We start from the raw sequence: 20,112 nt of genomic DNA on the forward strand, positions 1-20,112 counted from the left end.
AGGAGCAAGCTGCTGCTTTGATATGCAAACAGAAACAATTGCAGATTGTCTTGGTCATTAAAGATTTACAAAATGTTGCAGAAAAGCTCAGCTGTTAAGATCACCCACAACCTCAGATGTGTTTAGCAAAAGATTTCTTCTGCAAATCATGCGAACTCACTGAGACCCAAGCGCTGTGGTGGTTTTTGAAGGGCTGGGTGCAGATGAGGTAGCTTAAAGCGAGACAATTGATAGGTACCTAGTGACTTTCGATGTGGGTGGGCTGTGGGACTCAATAGGGCTCAGGTGAGTTAGGACACTGTGAATGAGTTAGGGTGGTAACTTGTTCTGAGCTGGGCTGGTGTACATGTGAAAGAGCTATTAGAATAAATTTGGTTGAAGAGCTCTAGGAGACTGAAGGTCTATAAAGAGTGCTCTAGGCATAAGGCAAGCGTGGTGGCAAGGGGACACTTGGGGGGACTAGGGTTTTTGGCATTGATTTGAGTAGATGGACATTTTATTGTCTAAAGTGGGCTGAGGACCTTTAAAAGTATTTGGGTAAGCACTGGAATGAAAAGAAACTTGGTGGGCTAGGTAGTTTTTGAGTTTTAGAAGTGTATAGAGTTACTTGGGCTCACGTAGACTTATGAGTTAATGTGTGGCCTTGGCGAGATGGGGAAAATGTTTGTCTTAGGAGTTCAGATGAAGCAGCATAAAGGTTGTGAAATGCATGTCTCTAAAAGCAAATAAGTCAATAGAAGCTTTGAAGTTTGGGGTCCTTTATCGAAGGAAGGGTAGGGGTGAGAATATAGGACTGAATTGATCTGAGTAGAATTGTGAAGGGACTCAGGGGCTATGCAGGGGTAATTGGGGGATGGCTTGGGGTTAAAGTGAGTTCTGGTCAGGCGTTTGAGTCTATTTGTCTTTCAAGGGTGGTTTGGTGGGCCCTGTGGGATGGGGATATAAAACTGAGATGGATTAGGGGGCTTGGGAACATATTTGTTTGGGAACCATGTATGATGGAAGGAATGTTATGTAGCACAGGGGGCTATGGAAAGGTAAGAGGTTCTGCAGTAAATGTGTTTTGGTAAGTTGCAAGAATTGTTGGTGCTTTGGGAACCATAAAGGTGGCTATGGAGTGTGGGGGCTTAATGCCTTAGGTGGGTTGGCTAACCTGGAGGCAATGTGTCTAATGTACCCTGGGGATCTTGGGTCTGATGTGGGCTACAAGCTCTAAATATGGCAGGGAGAAGTACTAAGGATATGATGGGCTGAGACGCTTTTAAGGCTGACTGTGGACAAGGAGAATGTGATTGATGCTGAGCAGGTGAGGTGGTTGGATAAAGTGAGAAGAGGAGAATTTGATAGGACTATAAGCATGAATGAATAATACTGGTGCTGGGCTTGAAGAGGTCTGAAGCTTAGGGGCACTGCTGCTGGGCTATTCATGGCTAATATTGGCTAGGGGGCACTAGGAGAACTCTGGAAGGCTGTAAGGTTAAAGTGGGCTAAAGAAAGATGGATAGTGGAGTTTAGAAGCAACGAGGATAGGATGGGCTTTAGAGATTTTGGGACATGTTCTGTTGATAGGCTGAACTAGGGGGCTGCTAGGCTAAAGTAAAATGAAAACAAAAGTGGCTGACATGGGCTGTGAAGGCTCAAGTGGCTTGGAAAGTGAAAAGGATGAAGGACTAAACCTGAGGTGATTAAGGTAGGCTAAGTTAAAGATCACTTCTATTTTATGATACTGGCTGTCTTTTAGTAAAAATAAAAAGGCACATCAATGTTCTGGCCCTCCAATCTCACAAGCGCTGCATTTTATCTTACTAAAGCTACAGTTTACACATTATAATAATGAAAATCCTAAATTCTGATAAGCTCGTTCTTTGTTGTACCTGACAAAAATGGCAGTTTTTCATCATTCTGGCCTGATTTGCCTGTATCATTTTTTTATATTCTTTATTCTTTGGACCTCAAAACTTACCATTTCTTGCAAAGTTAGCAATGGCAAGTGCACCTGTCATTTGAAGAAGGGTATGTCGTGAGCTCAGCCAGGATGAAATATTTTGGTAAACGACACCATTGCCATTGTCAAAAAGTTTCTGCATAGATTCATCTGTTAATGACATAAAATACGATTAAACATATGCAGGAAGGTAACCTTCAAATGTTTTTGTTGCTTCAGTTACTGAATAGAATCAAATGATCACTGTTAACCTTTCCTGGTGTAAAATTAGTCTTCCCTAGCCGTCTTGCAACTCACTGTCTTTGCAGGCAAATAGCATTTCCAAAACAGGTCATCAAGGCATCCTCCGTATCTCTTTCACTAAAAGTTGCCTTTAACGGATACTGAGATTTGAGATACTTTAAAAGATACTGAAATGTTTTAAAACATAAGAATGACACTGATTTGATGAGCTAACCGGTTTGGATTGTTAGAATAGGAAGCATGTTGCTTACCAGCTAGCTCAGTTAAACAATTGAATAGATCAACATATATAATATCTAAACAATGCATTTTATAACAATTTACCTTTTCATTTCGCCTTAGAGTCAACCACAAAAAGGAAAACATAACTTTAAAACAGACGTTCTCAGCAACGTCTTGCAATAAGAGCTTAACTAAAAGAGATGTTTACAGAGTGCTGAACCTCTAAAAGACACTGGGAAAGTGTTAAATAACCAGTTGTGATTTTTTTAATGTATATATAGAAGTAGGAGTCTTCCTTTCACACCTAGGTGTTTAATATAAACTTTTTTCATAGTGATTTATTAATGCTTAATCATTTGGTTCAAAGTGAGATTGTTATGTACTCAACAGTTTACTTGAAATGGGCAAATGTAGTTTATTATACTTAAAATATATGACTGAATGCATATATACATTAGTTTAAATGAAAGTGTCAGTCCCAATTGGGCCACTAGGGTTTTTTTTTTATAAATAACACAACCAAGGTCAAACACTGTTGTGCATCTGCCCTATACAACAGGATGCAAGAGAAATGATAAAGCTCTTCATATTTCCAAATAATTTCAATAGTGGAATAGTAAGGCTTTTGTTTTTCAGTGGTATGTTCCCAGATCAATGGGCCACAGTGAAAAATGGTATTTTACTGGGTATATTAGTATTCAGGTGATATTTGAAAATCCCAACATGTTTTGCAGGACAAGCCTGCTTCCTAAGGGGGGTTTCCCCTGAAGAAGCAGGTTTGTCCTGCGAAATGTGTCACCAGTAACCACAAGATACTCACCCCATCTTAGTTGATTCTGTTAGAATGCTTTACATTTTGTTATGGTGTTGATATTTTGTTGCATTTGATTTGTGACTTCACATGTATCATGTTGCTGCCATATTAGGCCTTTGATTGTATTACTTATTGCAACATAAAATATTTAATACTTTATTATTATTGTGTCACATGACTCCCTGCTTTTCTGGAAGTCTTCCTTCCTTGAGTTTACTGTTGTAAACCCTTTTTTTATTTTACTTATGAATACTTTTACAGTATATACAGCCTTACTTACGTTTTAACATTAATACCCATCCTGAAGTTGCCTGTGGAAACCTGTTTTCTGTTCTACAAAAATTATTACTGCTCATTGCTCAGTAGTACTTTGGGTAAATAAATCTTTGTACATATGTATAGACAGCAATAACATTATATTGGACCTGATAAAGACTGGAGACGATAGACAATCATGGGAAACCTGGCTGATCCGACAAACCCAGAATAGAGCTGGTCCAGGATTAAAAACAGTTGCCAACTAATAGCAAATAATTTTTAAGTAATTTATTTTAGGTTTGCTAGATCACCCCAGTTATCCATTGATAGTCTATCTTCTCCAGTCTTGGAGAGCTTTAATAATCCAGGCCTATTGTGTATTAGCTTTATTAAGTCAGGCCATGTATTAGAGTGTACAAGCACGTAGCCCCCCTGAAGAGAGTGAAATTAGACTGTAAATGTGTTAAATTCTTGTGTGCCTAGTTTTCCTGTTCATAATATGTTAGGTTTTTATAATTAAACGTGTCTCACACATGGAACATCAGAATGTTTTACTGGGAATGGTATTTATTTTTTGTAACTTTGTGAATTTGTGCTTTTTTTTTTTTATTTCTCAATGATATATCTACTTTTTGCTTACCACCAAGAAGCAGTGACACAATGAGATCTGATGATGACTTCATTGTACACATATCCTCTGTCTGAGAGCTGTCCTGTAGTCTTTGAAGAATGTCACAAAGTGTTTCCTGGACAGAGGCATCAACCAGCTGAATTTTGAGGGGTTCTGAATAAAAGAATAATACATCAAGAAGGAATTAACTTGTGCCTTCTGGTAATTCATTGCACATGGTAAAGAAGTTGTAATTTTGCAATTTTGCAGCACATTTCCTTACTGGTATATAAGCCCTGGAACCCATACCCAAGGAAGTATACCCAATTTTTTCTCCCTTTTGCATTTCTGTGTCTTTGACTCAAGAGTGGTGATTGCTATTGGATTGATATCTATCCCTCCTATTTCTTTTATATATTGTAGGTATGTTCAGGGCCATATCTGCTAAAGGGGCAAAAGCAACAGCTGGCAAAAGGCCCTACAGCCACCAGAATCTCCCAAGGCAGTTTATCTAGTTCTGTAATCTGAGCCATATCTGTGTACAATTTATGACTCGGAATGAGGAAAAGTTTAGCAACAACATTAAAAGGGGCTTTAAGGGTACTTGTAAAACATGTAATCTTTATTTATACAATAAAAACATAATCATTAACCAGTCCAACATATACCAAAACTATACTCAATTGCACGTTATACAGTTCCAATTACTTAACATATCCACTAGGTTACAGCAGTGACATAAGTCATAGTCCATAAAAAAAAAATCACATTACAAAATGATGATTGTTTCTGTACGCATTTCACAAAAATTGCTTCATCAGGAGAAACCAGATTAACAAATACATAGGTGGAAACTGTGGTCAGGAACAGAGGAGAGTCAAGCTGTGCCTCACAGGGGTGCGAGAAAAGACAAAAAGTAGTGTGATAAATCACATTGGGCTGGAAATGGGGACGTTGCCCAACATAGATAATATAAGCCTTGTGATTTGGCTGAATTTTTAAGCCCTGTTTAATGTAATGTGTTCTTACTGATCTAATTTGGGGTGTGGTACCTTAACCATACCAATAAACAATTATCATGAACAGTTTCAAAGTCATCATTACTTCCTGCATATATAGATTATGCAGTAGTCTGCAGTCTTTCTTGCAAGTTTTAATGTCTGTTTTTATAGAGGCATTGGGACAGCTATGTTCATTTTTTATCTTTTTCAACTGTTACATACGGGTGCTGTGGCTTTGTTAAATTGTACACACACACACACATATATATATGCTCCTTCTGTGCATGCCCTAACTCGGGCATGCTCAGAAGAGGATTTTTCGTGCAATGATGGAAAAAAAAATGAGATCAGCACTCTTTGTTTTCCCCATTTACAGCAGGCTAAGCCACTTGATCTCCTGCCTGCACAGTGCGAGATCGGATGATGTACGCAGAAGCAGAAAAAAAGATGGAGTAAGATGGCACCTGGTGCTTCCTTAGCGCTGGAATGAAGGAAGAATGCAGGATGGCGCAAGGCTGACTTGAGACCAAGTGTGGAGGGATCAGGGACTCTGTGGAAGTAAAGGTGTTTTTTTTTTTTCTATTTTTTTCTGGCAGTTCTGCTTTAAGAAAATGTCCTTGTTACTAATGTTACATACCGGCAATCACTTTAAAGGACAGTTTTAAACTTGTTCTAGTCACTCTTACCCTGACACTCAAGTCAATGCCAAAGAACTGCTGGATTACATAAAAGCCTGAAACACATTGCAATTGTTCTGTCCCATCTGGCTATCAAAACATAAATGCGCTTTCAAACAGATGTCTGCTATTTCCAGGCCCCTGTAAAATTCTTACTGTCTTCACAAGGATGAGCCTTGCATACATCCATCCATTCCATCTTGTTCTGTCCTGATGCACATGGCTTCCCATTAGACTCAGTTCAGCCAGCTGAATGTCTCTACTCATTACACAAACGCTAAGCTTCAGAACTGGAGAGTTTGTTACATTAAAATGACTGTGATACGCATACATACCATTCTCTGCCAGCATCTGGAGAACCTCAATGATAATTTCAACTCTTTCATGGGTTTCTGCTCTCTTCAGCTGCTTTACCAGCTGCTCAACAACCATGGTCTTACTTAAAGCTTCCTTGGCACTTTCTGCAACAAAACATGAATGGGTATCATTTACTATATCTGTTCCTAATTTATAACTTGTGCTAAAAACAAATACACCGTTGCTGTTTTCAAGCAATCTTATCAGGAAACATTGTAAAATACACCATTAAAATACAACCTGTGTAAAAAAGGAATGTTGGCACGGAGCAGCATTTAAGCATTGACAGTGAATCATGAATCTGTAATGTTTGCTGGGTAATGGGTTTGTCACAATCTCATGTGGATAATGAATACTAACGTCTACCTTAAAATGGCTTTCTAAAGTAACAAATTAGTGATAAAAAAATACAATCAAAACTGCGGTAACACAGGAATAATTAGGTATGTCATTTACATTTTTAAAGTGAACCCCCTCTATTTTAATCTTTAAAAAAGTAATGCAATTGTTACAAGGTTCCAGCTGCTGATCATTGCCTTTATCTCAATGGCTGAGCTTGCACAAAGCTAGCACTTTCCACATAGTCAGGATAGTCAATTCTTAGGTAAAATACCTTAACCATGTTTTTTTGAATAACAACTCTAATAGAAGATTCCATAAGGTACTGCCAAAAGCAGTTTGTGAACAGGGTGAAGGAAAATGACAAAGGACACCATTAAGTGTCATGACATAACAGTATCACACCACTGTAAAATATCATGTTCATAACTGGCATCAACAATGACAAGGAATGAGACCTCCTGTGCCATCAGAGAAGAAAAGGTCTAGGTCGTAAACACAACACAAAATGTTTTCTAGCACACTTTCTAAAGTATCACAAGAACAAAGTGCTGTTTCTATAATTTGAGTTTGAAAGTTTATCGTTATTATTTTTAAAATTAGTTGGCACATATGCTGTGTACCTTTTTTGAGAAATCACAGAATCATAGGAAGCCTAACAGATGAAAGCTGTAGTTACCATCTTGAACAAAAATGAAAAATAAAGAGTTAGTCTTTAAAGGCCATTAAAATGAAATACCAAGAAGTAAGGGGTGCCATTCTGTCACTCCTGTCCAATAGATCACAGTATACCTCTCTATATACGGTCTAAATACTACCACTGGGGACAAAGCAATAATAAACATCTGAATCTGGAGTCCAGTATGACACTGCATTTTAGAATATTTGTTACAGTCATTGGAGCTGATTTATGAAAGCTCTCCAAGGCTGGAGAGCATACACTTTTAGTGAAGCTGGGCGATCCAGCAAACCTGGAATTGAGTTATTAAAAGTCATTTGCTATTTGTTAGCAAATGTTTTCAATTCTAGACCAGATACATTGCAGGTTTTCTGGTTTGCTTAGGTTCACTGATGAAAGTGTATCCTCTCCAGCCTTGGAGAGCTTTCATAAATCAGGACCTTTATCTGCATCTGGGGGTTAATTGATAAATGCAGAGTAAAATATCTTGATGGTTCAAAATGATTGGTTTAAAGTCTTGAATCAGATCTGGAAAGAGATTTTTTTGCTCTACGAAGACAATTTTAGCTGCTGTCACCTCCTAGGTGCAAGGGGAAAGAGATCTGAATACAGTCACTTGCATGTGGCAATAAGGAGTTTGGTGTGTGATAATTACACAATTCATAAATTTGTAGCCAATAGCCAATGAAAAAAATAAACACATTTGTACTTGATTTTAATAAATGTTTCTTTGGTTGATGGTGAAGTGGTAAAATTGAATGAAGAGGGGTATACTGGTAAAAATATAGCTGCCTGGCCTGGAAATGTCAATTAGATAGAAAGAAAGGAGAGAGAGAGAAAAAGACAGGATTTTGTAGGCATTCATAATAAGGAAATCAAAAGTAGGTAATTTACAACAATTTTTTATTCTAAAATAAATTAAGTTCTACTAACCTGTTACTTCAGCTATACATAAAAGTACTGTGCAAATATAGATACACAGAACACTAGACACGGAACACGAAATTCAGAATCTCCTGTGGAAGGGTTAACACGAGTTCAGTGTCATATCTACAATAACACAGTACTTTTACGTATAGCTGAAGTAACAGCTTAGTAGAACTTTTTTTAATTTAGAATAAAAATTGTTGTAAATTACCCACTTTGGATTTTCTCATTAGGAATGGCTACACAAGCCTGTCTCTTTCTCTCTACTTTCTATCCCCTTAATGTGTCTAGTTACACAACTAAAACATATTGTATTATTGTTTTCAGCAACAGGTCACAAAATCAGTATCCTCTTCACCCCCCGGGCAGCAGTGACAAAGATTTGGTGAATACGCAGTGGCTTTAATACACCTAAAAGTAAAGTCACCAACAGAAAAGGCTATTAGAAACACAAAATGCTCTGGTGTTGCTGGTTAATGGGCAAATGCAAGTAGATATCTTTGATGTCTTCTGACACCAGAAAATCTCCCAAATGGAGAGATGCCACCACCAAGTGAATTGAATCCGAAAAGAATTTGTAGATTCTGGAAAAAACATTTAAAGCATTGAGGTCCAGGACTGGCGACACTTTATCCATCTTGGACACCAGGAACATGTTGGAGCAAAAATGTCCCCACAGACAGTGCTGCTAGCCCCTGAACCAACAGTTCCTTGATGGCTCACCATAGATTCAGGGGCACTAAGTGGGGCTAATGGAAGCAAAAAACCTCTTTGGTGACAGGGCTTGGATCTCTAGCTTGTTCAGGATCACCAGTTTGTGCCCCTAGATGTTGATCACACGTGATAACTAGTGGTTATAGAATTTCCACTAACATCCTCCCACCTTCAAACCGGAAAGGGGGAACCATCAGCAAAGGACAAGGGCAGATTCCCTGCAGTTTTAGAAGATCCCAATTGCCAAGCTCGCTTACCACCTGAAAAAGAAGAAGCCTTAGAGAAGCTTGATCACTTGTCTGGCTGCAAAAAACGTGCTCCTACCACCAGTCAGATTTTAAATATTATCCTCCAGCAATGCCAAAGAGACAATCTTTGAATGGCAAGGATTGAGTGCAGTAAGAAGCTGATGACTGTGCTCGTTGACATGACTACTGGTTCCTTGAAGGAAATTGCATCCTCTATAAGACTTTCACCTTATTCTGATAAGATACCAGTGAGTCTTTTCTTAAGTAAATCCTTTCATAAAGAGGTACCACATAAAGAAGCACCGTGGAACCAAAACAGCATCTAAAGCACCGAAGCTTCTCTAGAACTACCTTAAGTGAAGGAACTCCCTATTTTTCCAGGAGTAAGATACAGTGTTGTTTTAGCTTTTGGAAGCAGACCTGAGGGCGGCATCCTCCTCAATTTCCTGAAAACTCTTTGAACCGCACTAAGCACAAATGTACGTCACTTCTGGAGGTCTGACCACATTCGCTGACATTACTGCCCACCAAAGACAGGCAACTATGATGGTGTTTGGTGAGGGTCCCAAAAAGAAGTGGTAATGGCCTCTAAAAAGTTTTTGCAGTCCACAGCTAACACCCAGAAGGGAGGCAACAAAACACAGCAGGGGGCTGGAGGATAGGCAATGAAGGGAGAGGTGCAGCTGAAGATTCACAAGGATGTTACCATATACCCTGCTTGTGTGCAAGGAGAACCCATAGGCAATGTGCAAACTAATGAAAAAAAATTCATTGTTTTATTCACTCCCAGACACCTACTATCCACAGCTACCTAATTGCAGAAAATATCTCTAAAAACTCTGATAAGTGAACTTTTGCTAATTATATAATGAAAATTATGAATAAACGTTACATGCAATTATGGGAAATTACATTCAGTCTCAGTAGCAAAAGTGTATATCCTACAAGCATTTTGTAATGACTTTGTGTTATGTGGAATGTTAGGGTAAATATTTTGCCTTAGGTCTTTCAGGTAGATTATCTTGTAAATTGTACTATGTGACTAAATTGCAAAATGAAAAATAAACTATTAAAATGTATCTTGCTAATATTAGATTTCTTGCTTCCAAGATTGAACAATATTTCTAAAAGAAAATCAATAAATTTATGACACATCACTGAGGGGTATTATGTGAATATATAATTATTATTCAGAAATTATATAGACGTGTGTTTGTTATAAAATATGTGGCCTTGTTAAATTTTAAAGCGCACATGATGTGTCTGATATTTATAATGAATGGCGACTGTTAAGAAAAGCCTAAGAAAGTGGTTTTCTTTCTGGCAATGTACACTACTAATCAAAATTCATCGCAACCACTTACAATATACAAGGCTTTCCAAAATAAATGTCAACCAGTTAGGGTCCACTTTTAACTTTCCATTTGCTCCACTGTTTCCACAATCTTGTTTTCATTTGCCAAAGCTATGCCAAGTAAGTGTCCGCCTAAATAGGTAATTTAGTCTGTTTCCAATCAAATGTCAAAAGACTGATATTTCTATCTAAATTGGTAATGAAATTATGTATATTTGTTCTACATTGCTGAAGGTATATTTATGCTGTATAATTCTACAATTTTTAAAGAGTTTGAAGGGTCCAACCAATCTAAATTGACTTTCAGTGACTTTAAGTGACCAATCACTTGCGAAGTGATGCTTTGCATTACTGAGCAAGTTACGGCAATGCATGTTACCGAATAGGCGACCTCAGTGGAACACCATGTTGTAATCTCTGGTAGGAACTGTTAAACAGCAATTTATTACATTTTTGTTCTGGGATTTTGTTATGCTTTAAAACTTGAACAGAACCCTACAAGCCTATTATGTGAAAGGTATATATGCTCTAAAACATAGTCATAAGGCTCACTCATTTTGTATTGGTCTAGTACAGGGGTCAGCAACCTTTACTATCAAAAGAGCCATTTTGCCTCCTCTTCCACTAAAGAAAAATAGTCTGGAGCCGCAAAACATAACACAGTTTGCAGGTTGCAGACCCCTGGTCTAGTACTATTAAAGACAATGCTCATTGTTGATCTGGGAAACTATAATAAGAAGAGTAATACAGTTGACTGAATGACACATGCAAATTGCAAGCATTTTGGAATTATGCTTCTAAAGTACTTTTTGTGGCAATATAACTAACCCAGTAACACAGATTATGTAACCTTCGAAAGACTTAATAAAAATAAAGGGCCTCCTAAAACTCCTTTTGTACTTGATTTTAGTGCACAGTGGTCATTAGAAACTGCAAGTCAGAACCTTGCCTATTTCTGGCCGGTGAACTGCCAGCATTATCTAATCACCCCCTACCTACATGTCCTTTGCCTACCCATTACTTCAATTTGAGTTTCCCATCAGAGAGCCTTCACTTTACATATGGGCATTACTATAGCTTTCTGTTTTAGGACATTTTATATAGCACCCTGCCAGCCCCTTCTCGGCAGCCTGATCATTTTGCATTACTTACAAAAGCGCATTGACCTTGTGAATATGTCAGTGGGTCTAAAATATGCCATAAAAACAAACAAGAGGGTAGTATTAAATAATCTTTTTAGCACAGTTAAACTGTTTTTTTCTGGTTCGATTTGAACGGAGAAGGAAGGGTTAAGAACACCTTTTTGGGTTTTATTATTGTTTGGGTACCCAATTTAGTGATATTCACCCCATTTGGTAGTCTTGGTGACCCTTACTGCAGGAACAGAAAATTTTGGGAAATCAACAATTTAGGTGTCAACTGAACAGGAATACTTTCAATTAGAACACCTTTTCTTATAACAGTCCAAGAGGATATTTCTTCTTGCTTTGGAGAGATTTCCTCTCACTTCTTGTTGTGTCTCCAGAACATACATACACAGAAAGCAAATTAAAACTCAAATCAGTTTTAACTATTCTGTACTGTACACCCAGTGGTACTAGTAGCTTTACCTTGGGGCATCAGTAGTGATCATTTTAAAACAATGCTGCCATGAATTCAATTTTCTAGGTGGTGTCTGCAGAGGTCACATGTTCATAATTATTGACTAGATAAAGTTATGGTGATTTAATGTAGCATTCATAAACGTCTGCATTGGAACCACACATTAGTCACCTGACATTTCTTATGTTAGGTTTAGTAAAACTCTAACCTAGGTCCGCAAGATTGGACAAGGCCAAAAGACCCACACGCACCAGCGCTTCATTTTCTGGAAAGTCGGTTAGTATCCTGACCAGTGAACTGATGACATCCATCTCCACCAGTTGTTCTTGCAGCTCATCTGAAAGAAAATGTAAATATTTTGCTTTTAGTTTAATCATAAGGAACAGAAAAGGGTGGATTCTATGGATACTCTGTTTAGCTTCTTTTCATGTGTTACTGAATAAATTGGTGTATGTTTTAATGCAGTCATTAATATTATTGTACATTGCACTATGTTGTACATGTTTGTTTGTACATGTTTGTACACTTTATGCTAAATACATAAAAATATCATATCCGATCAAATGTATGCTCACTGTGAGTAGGCAGCAAGTAGTTAAAGCATTTACCTAACAGTGCATTTTCCTCTTCATAGGTATTAGCAAACATAGGCAGAATTCCATAAAAAGTTTCACCGCTGTTTCCAAACATTCTACAGTAGATGTTTACTATTCAATGACTGGAATTTCCAATATGAAAGGTTATGGGTTAAGGCTTTCATATTGAAAATCTCAGCAAACTCCTAGTTTTTAACTACTATTTTGCATATATTCCAGCTGCATTCCTCATTAAATTCGTAAGAAAAACCCCACCATATGCCTGCTTTTGAGAACTTAGTATTGTGTTTGCATAATAAATTATCCTCCTACAATGTCTCGTATTTTTTTTTTTATATACAATTCTTAATTTGCACCTTCTACATTATATTTATGTATGCCTGCTTTTTGATCAATCTAATTTGTAGTATTTACCCGTAGCATTGAGACTACTTATAGTTTAATTTCACTCTCAGGGTACACATTCTAGAATCTTTAATAATTTTTCCACTTACTGTTTTCATAACAAATACGACCAATGGCTCTGCCAGCATGAAGCAGAATCTCTTGATCCGAGCTCTGCAGCAAAGGTACCAGTGCCATCACTAGGCCTGCTTCAATGCAGGGTTTCCTTGTTTCTTCTAAACATAGAGAATAGGCATTCAGAGACCTCAGAGATAGATGTATAAGTATTTATTACGCTAATAAAAATGTGGTTAGTATGACTCCATATAAATGCCAATTTTCATGTAGTATATGACAAGTGCAAATCTTGCAAGCAAATTTTTATTTAGGTTTTTATTGTACAAAACGTATCAGGGCATATTTGGCAAACATTGCATATTGCACTGGGGTTATAGGGTTATTTATAGTATCAAATCAAACTTAACTTTACTGAAGTTTAAGCTGAATTTTGAGTGATTTTTGTATTATGAGTGCAATGAATGTATAGTTGAAATACACATGAACTAGATGTTTTAGGGAAAAATACCACTCTAGGTGATCCCATCGACCTTTACCTGCATAGGAAGAGAGGCTGCTCTTCCTAATTCTCCCCATATGTACAGGGAGTCTCAGGGAAGTGTTGAATGATAGCTATAGCTACCTGTTCCAGCACCTAGCAGATTTAACTGTAAAGTTCAGTCACAATGCTTGTTTAAACATTCTTGGTGTATTTATTTGAGGTGGGTACAAAAATAAAGGGGGAGTAAAAATGAAATAAAAAAAAAAAAAAAACATTAAACAGCTGTCAAAGATGTGCAAACGTTGCAATTGCATATAGAATATATTTAACAGTCTCAGATTATACCTGGTTCAGTTACTCAAATATCTGACATGTAGAACCACAATGAACTCGAATAGAGGAAAAAAATAGAAAAAGGGGGAGAAGGACGGGGAAAACAATCTCCATTAATTGGTGACTGCACGTTAAGGAAGCCTGGGGGAGGTGGCTGGGGGATGTCTCATATATGAAATGGAGATGAACAGGCAGCGTAAAGCTCCAGTGAGCTAGGTTGAGATGAAATAGCTATGGTATTCATGGGTTGTTGTAAACTGTGACCAATAAAACCATGTATTGGCTACTTTTCTGCTAGTTCCTTGAATAGAGGTCCTAAGACCATACCGTGGATTTCATTAACCCTGTGTAGCCATGACAAGGGTAGATCAAACCTTCTAGCCCATCCTTTACCACCACCATCAGAAACTCCGCCTCCCCCCAACCTGCTTACCCCCCCCACTATTAAATACCCAAACACCAATCTTGGATCTAAATTGGCTGGCAAGCAGCCATTTATTTAACCACCATTAAATAAATTAACCATTCAAGTAATTAACAAACAAATATCTAATAATAAATAAATGACAAATAAATAAATACATTTTACACTTTTGATATGCAAACATACATACCATAACATAACATATACATTACATATTAATATATTAAACCGGGATTAAATAACACCAACATATAACATTGAATATAACCTCAATAACCAAAAACCTAATTCCCCTTTTATTAATACATAACCATAATAAAAATATGCATAATGTTATCAAACTCCAAACTCCCGGTTATACACCCAAACAACCAGGCTGCAGGTCTCAGAAGGCAAAATCCACACTAAACAGGAATTTAACTCTTCCAACATGTCCACCTTAGCTCCTAGCAACCCAGCACCGCCTCAGGAGCTATAATCATCAATTCACCATAAAGGGGGAAACCCCACCAAAGAGGATCCCCCCCAGCCAAAATTTCGAAACACTGGATCCTTGCCTTCCAAGATCCTAACCGCTAAAACTAACCAAAATTTCAAATTATAACCATAACAAACTTTTTTTTTCAAAAGAGGGCCTCTGACTTCAGTCTTCCCCCTTTTAACTTGTCCTATGTCTAATCCCTTCCCACCCCACGCTCCACACTAGCACAGCCCCTCCTAGCCTTACTTCATTTTATTAACCCCTAACACCCCTGGGCTAGGCCTCACACCCTGCGCCTATTTTTTTTTAAGACTTTGGGCCCCTCTTGAAAAGAGTAGCTCAGACCTTCTAACCTATCCTTTACCACCACCACCATCGGCAAGCAGCCATGTTTACCCACCATTAAAAAAAAATACCATTCAAGTAATTACCAAACAAATATCCAATAATAAATAAATGACATATAAATAAATACATTTTACACTTTTGATATGCAAGCATAGATTAATATAACATAAAAACACTCCATTAATATTATTATTATTATCATTAAACCACCACAGCGCTCAGCTGTGAAACCTACACCTGAGCACGACCGTCACACTCATAGAGGTTGTTGAATTCCAGCCAGCCAGTTAGTCTTCCTCCATTGCCAGCCACCGAAATTGCCCACCCCCGTATTCACCTCACTCTGGGCAGTGTTGAACCATGCCCCCAAGTGGGTGCCTGTCCAACTGGTCCTGGCCACTGTATCCAACCAGAACGCAACACACCTGGGCACCCTAAGCCGACACCTCGAAAATGCCCCCTCAGCATGGACCTAACCACGACTTGGGCCACTCACACGTCCCAAATGTGCGGGTCTCCGACACCATTTCACTCCACCATAAACCAGGTACTTCGATCCAATGCTCCGCTATCTCCGCTCCAGTGAAGCACACCATCTCTTGTTCAGCTGAACCGCCGTCTGCCTCTCACCACGTCCAACGCGATAGAGCCCAACTCACTACACAACTCAAACTGAACCAACCACTGTTGAATGCCCCAACTTGAATTTAAACAACTAATTTCCTCCAAATCCTTAGGCAAATCCAGCAACCCATATGCTGTAAACCACCAGCTGCCCCTGCTAACTGCCACCCCGTACTCCACAAACTACAGAGTCACCTGCCAATCAAATCAACAACCCCTGAATTACATCCTCAACAGGCCTACCACCCAAACCCGGTCCTGGAACTTCACCCCACACACAACACCCCAGCCCCCCCCAGAAGGTGCCAAGCAACAGTAACGTAATTATGTTACCGGCATCTCAACCCAAATAGACATAACAGACATAGAGCCTGGACAGTGGCTAGGGCAAAAACAAACTGTATAACATCCCACTATGCTAAAACCAGCCACAGTACTGAATCCCTAGGGTGTATAAAGCATACCACCCCCCCACTGAACGGCCACTGGGGAGCAATAGAGCATACCATCCCAAAGTACTGACATCAAGGAGCAACCAAGGAAACCATTCCACAGCACCGACACCTGGGAGAAATAGAGTAGAGCACCCTAGTTCTTGTATGAGTTTTGTATGCTTTCAATGGGAATGAGTGGTGTTGCAGGAGGTAGAAGGCCGGCTCATCTAGAATATATCGGTCCGATATATTTTGTATATTTATATTTATATATTTGATGGACTATGGATCTGATTGCTACCCAAAAATTTCTCAGAATGAGACAGTCCCAGAAAATGTGGAGGAGGGAGCCCTTCTCAGTCTGACACCTCCAGCAGCACTCTGACACATTTGGAAAGATGTGGTGTACCAATGGACAAAGCGTGTCAAATTCCTCCCTTGTTTGTGCATAGTTGTTCAAAGGGAGTTAAGGATCTGCAATAAGTTGATGCCGGGCGGAGAGTTAGCAAAAAGTTGGAGATCTGTAAGGATCGCCCAAAAAAATCAAGCAAAAATCATCACCCAATTCCTCTCGCCCTATCCATCTGCCCGATCTGATAAAATGCTTTGCTCTCCAGAAAGCTGTGGATAGTAGTTCTCGGAACATCCTGTCCTCCAACCAGGGAAGAACAAACGGGTTTCCCAAAAATGGGGAAGAGGGGTGACGGAGAAGGCAAGAGGTGTAATCGATGGAAATTCTTTACAGCCAGTTCCCATGTGTAGCCAATCTGGCCTTCTGCATGATGAGTTCCATAGGATAAAAGGAATGGAAGCGACAGATCACGTCTCTAGGTCTGTCTGGGTCTTGGCTTTTTGGGCCCATGTAGGGTCCTATGTATGCGGCCTATTTCTATAAAATGATCCCTCAGCTTTTGAAGGTCATTAAACAAGGAGGTGGCAGCTGCATGAAGGTCTTTCGGCTCAACTGACTCCGGCAGGCCGCTGATTCGTATATTATTGCGGCGGCTTCGATTCTCCAGATCGTCTTGTTGTATAATAATTGCTGAAGCAGCATTGAATTTTCGTTTAGCGTGTGAGTGTTGCTTTGTACATGACTGCAGAGATCTTCAGTTGCTTGTTATATTTCTTCTATTCTAGAGCCAAAATTTAAGCTTTAAACAGATTTAAGTGTAGTAAGTTCGGAGCGGAAAGAATTTTGAATGTGTGTAAGAAGTGATTCAAAGCCTGCTTTGATGGGTAGCCATCTTAAGCAAGCATCTCTGTTCCAGGTGTCCAAGGAATACATGGAAACTGGGCTGGGGGGTTGCAAAGATTCTCTGATTCTCTGTCTTCCCTGATAGGTGAGGGTGAGGTAGAGGATGATTCTTCCTGCATTAAATCTGGGGATTCTAGATTCGCAATGGCAGCATGGGTGGTGCGGAGTCTGGAGCTAGGGCCATTCCCACTAAGGCCAGGGGTCTTTGAGCAAGCAAAAAAGTTCCCAATCTCTCTCTTCTGGAAGGAATGGCTATTAGTTTTCCTTTCCCATGGTATGCAAGTAGTAGTATTATGTAGTTGTACTAAAATATATATATGAAAAAGAACGTTGGAATGGGAAGGGGAACAATTCTCCGTATGTTTGCTTGTGTAGTCACCAACATGTAGAACCCGACAGGGAAGCCCCACGCACTGGACAGTTAACCACACATGACAAGCTCTTTAGCCTTTAATAGGGTATAGTAATAGGTATTTTTTTAAAAGTAATGTCCATGTCTCAGCACCAGTGCACAGATGTTATTGTATGGTATTATCCAGAATTCAGGAAGTACAAATGTGCGTGTTTTAGTGGTAGTTTCGGGATCTAGCAAGGGTGTGTGACAAACACTTGAGGTACTCCAAGTCAGTACAGTTGGAGGTCCCTAAGGAACGGTCACTATGTTCTGATAGAATCCAAGGTTGATGTTTAGCCTGTTGCAAACCCCCTGCTCAGCAGAGATCAAAGATGAATTTTATGCCAATATTTTATGCCAATATTATAGCATGGAATAGAGAGTCGTTACTTTGGAGGGGAATCTCAAGATAAAAGTGGGGCACATATGAGGAGTACATGTGCATCAATATGGGTCCCAGAACGAGTGCACAGGGTCCTGATCCACCTTTGGATGTCCTTGAGCACAGTGGATGAGGCTGAATTGTAAAAGCAGCCGAGAAGTGGAGATGTAAGGTTTGCAGATAGAGAAGGCTCTTGGGTGCCACATGTTACGATGGCTGCCTGGGTCTCCATTGCAGCAGGGATTCCCCTAGAAAGGTTGCGGATACAGGACCCAAACCGTGAATAGAAAAAGCCGGCTTGTGTCGAAACCAAAGTGGGGTGCTGCTTGTGCACTTGACTCCTCCCCTGGAAGTCCCCCAGTCACAATGCTTTTAATGTGACCTCACAGGTGAATATGCCAAGTGGTTGAACAGGTAGCTATAGCGATCATTCTACACTTACCTCCACTGTTCTGTGAATTCTAATTTTCTAAGAGACATGAAGTAATGTGAAATTTTCATGTAGACACAGTCAACAAAAAAAACCCTTCAGAATTGAACCATCCTTCCCTAAACTTTCTAAAACTAAAAAAAAATGGTTTAAGTTGCTGTGCTATGAGACAGCAGCATTAAGAACATACTAACAGGGATGACAAAAGCAGCAGTCACCCTCAGCAAATAAACATCTTTAAGTCTTTCCCTCTACACAAAACTGACCCTGGCTCAAAGAGACTATAATTATGCTGTACATTTTTTCTTCTAATTATAAAGGTTCTTGTACAACTGCAAAGCTCTGCCTTCCCCTATAATATGTTCTGCAGCTACTCTAATCAAAAGCATGCATCAAAATTAAAAGGAAACTGCTCGTCTGTTGAGTATTTAAAGAAGGGGTGGCTGAGTTCTCATAGGTCACTGGGGATGGATGTATATGCTCAGTCTGCACACTGCATCAATGGAAAAACTCTCTGCATGCATTAACACTGAATGGTGAAACATGGGTGCTATTTAGAGATGTTCACAAAAATGTGATATTCCAGACAAATTCATTTTTGAGTACCTTCACAAGATTTGCCTGCTCATTCCTAGTAGTAGAGTGCTTACCATTCTTTGACAGTTCTGCCAGTACTTGGGCTGCCTTTTCTGCACAGTTTTGACTTGTTTTCAGGATCTTTGCTAGTGCTGGTAAGACATCATAGTCTGTAAGTAGTTTGGCTGATTTCTGAACTGTAGAGGAAAAAAATGGCATTTGCTATTTAGACATACTATTTCTGCAAAAAAAACACAATTCCAGCTCAGTTCACGTTGCTAATAAATATGTGTTTGCCCCAAAGTTATGTGACTTTTCAGCTCTCACTGCTTTATTTATATATCATGCTATAATATAATTTATTGGTATTTTGAAGTTTGGAATAAAAAACAAAAAAAAAATTACTATCTACAATAGGCCCCATATTCCTAAAGTTATGGCTAAACCAAACACATCAAAAATGCTCTAAATAGCATTTTTTGGCGTAAGCTACATAAAAAATCTCTTCTAGCACTTCAGCTTATTCCTGGTACCTGCAAGATACCAAGAATGGAGCCTAGTGCAGACAACAGAACTCGTGTTTGCATTTAGACAACAGGAAATCCAGGAGTAACAGTGGAAGAAACGGACTCTGCAGGGGACAGGGGACAAAGCAATACCTGACAGCCTAGACTGGTTAGCATCGGAAGATACACATGGAAGGCAAGTCCTGTGCTAATTTGTCAACAGTGACTCAAAGTGGTTATAACAAACAGTAACTCAGTAAAGGAATAAGAACACTTTTTTCGAACGTTTTAACAAACTTAATTTTTTCTTTTTACATTGTTAACAAAGGGGTTGTGACACACTAAAGAAATAATAGTCATGTCCTTTTATATCTTTTTTACACATGGTGACCATAC

The 20,112-nt window shown here is 39.0% G+C and overlaps 1 protein-coding gene across 1 annotated transcript in view; it reads right to left on the reverse strand.

The window, feature by feature from the left end:
• The window catches only part of LOC140339994 (rap1 GTPase-GDP dissociation stimulator 1-A-like), a 90,497-nt gene that overhangs the window by 27,150 nt on the left and 43,235 nt on the right, over window positions 1–20,112 (reverse strand). Inside the window, exons 3-8 of the mRNA XM_072424930.1 lie at window positions 19,285–19,407; window positions 13,081–13,206; window positions 12,199–12,327; window positions 6,106–6,231; window positions 4,123–4,266; window positions 1,964–2,095 (exon numbers count right to left, since the gene is read on the reverse strand). Coding sequence (XP_072281031.1) covers window positions 1,964–2,095; window positions 4,123–4,266; window positions 6,106–6,231; window positions 12,199–12,327; window positions 13,081–13,206; window positions 19,285–19,407 — 780 coding nt within the window. The remainder of the gene's footprint in view (window positions 1–1,963; window positions 2,096–4,122; window positions 4,267–6,105; window positions 6,232–12,198; window positions 12,328–13,080; window positions 13,207–19,284; window positions 19,408–20,112) is intronic.

The sequence above is a fragment of the Pyxicephalus adspersus genome, chromosome 10 (assembly GCF_032062135.1).
Source record: "Pyxicephalus adspersus chromosome 10, UCB_Pads_2.0, whole genome shotgun sequence".
Lineage (NCBI taxonomy): Eukaryota > Metazoa > Chordata > Amphibia > Anura > Pyxicephalidae > Pyxicephalus > Pyxicephalus adspersus.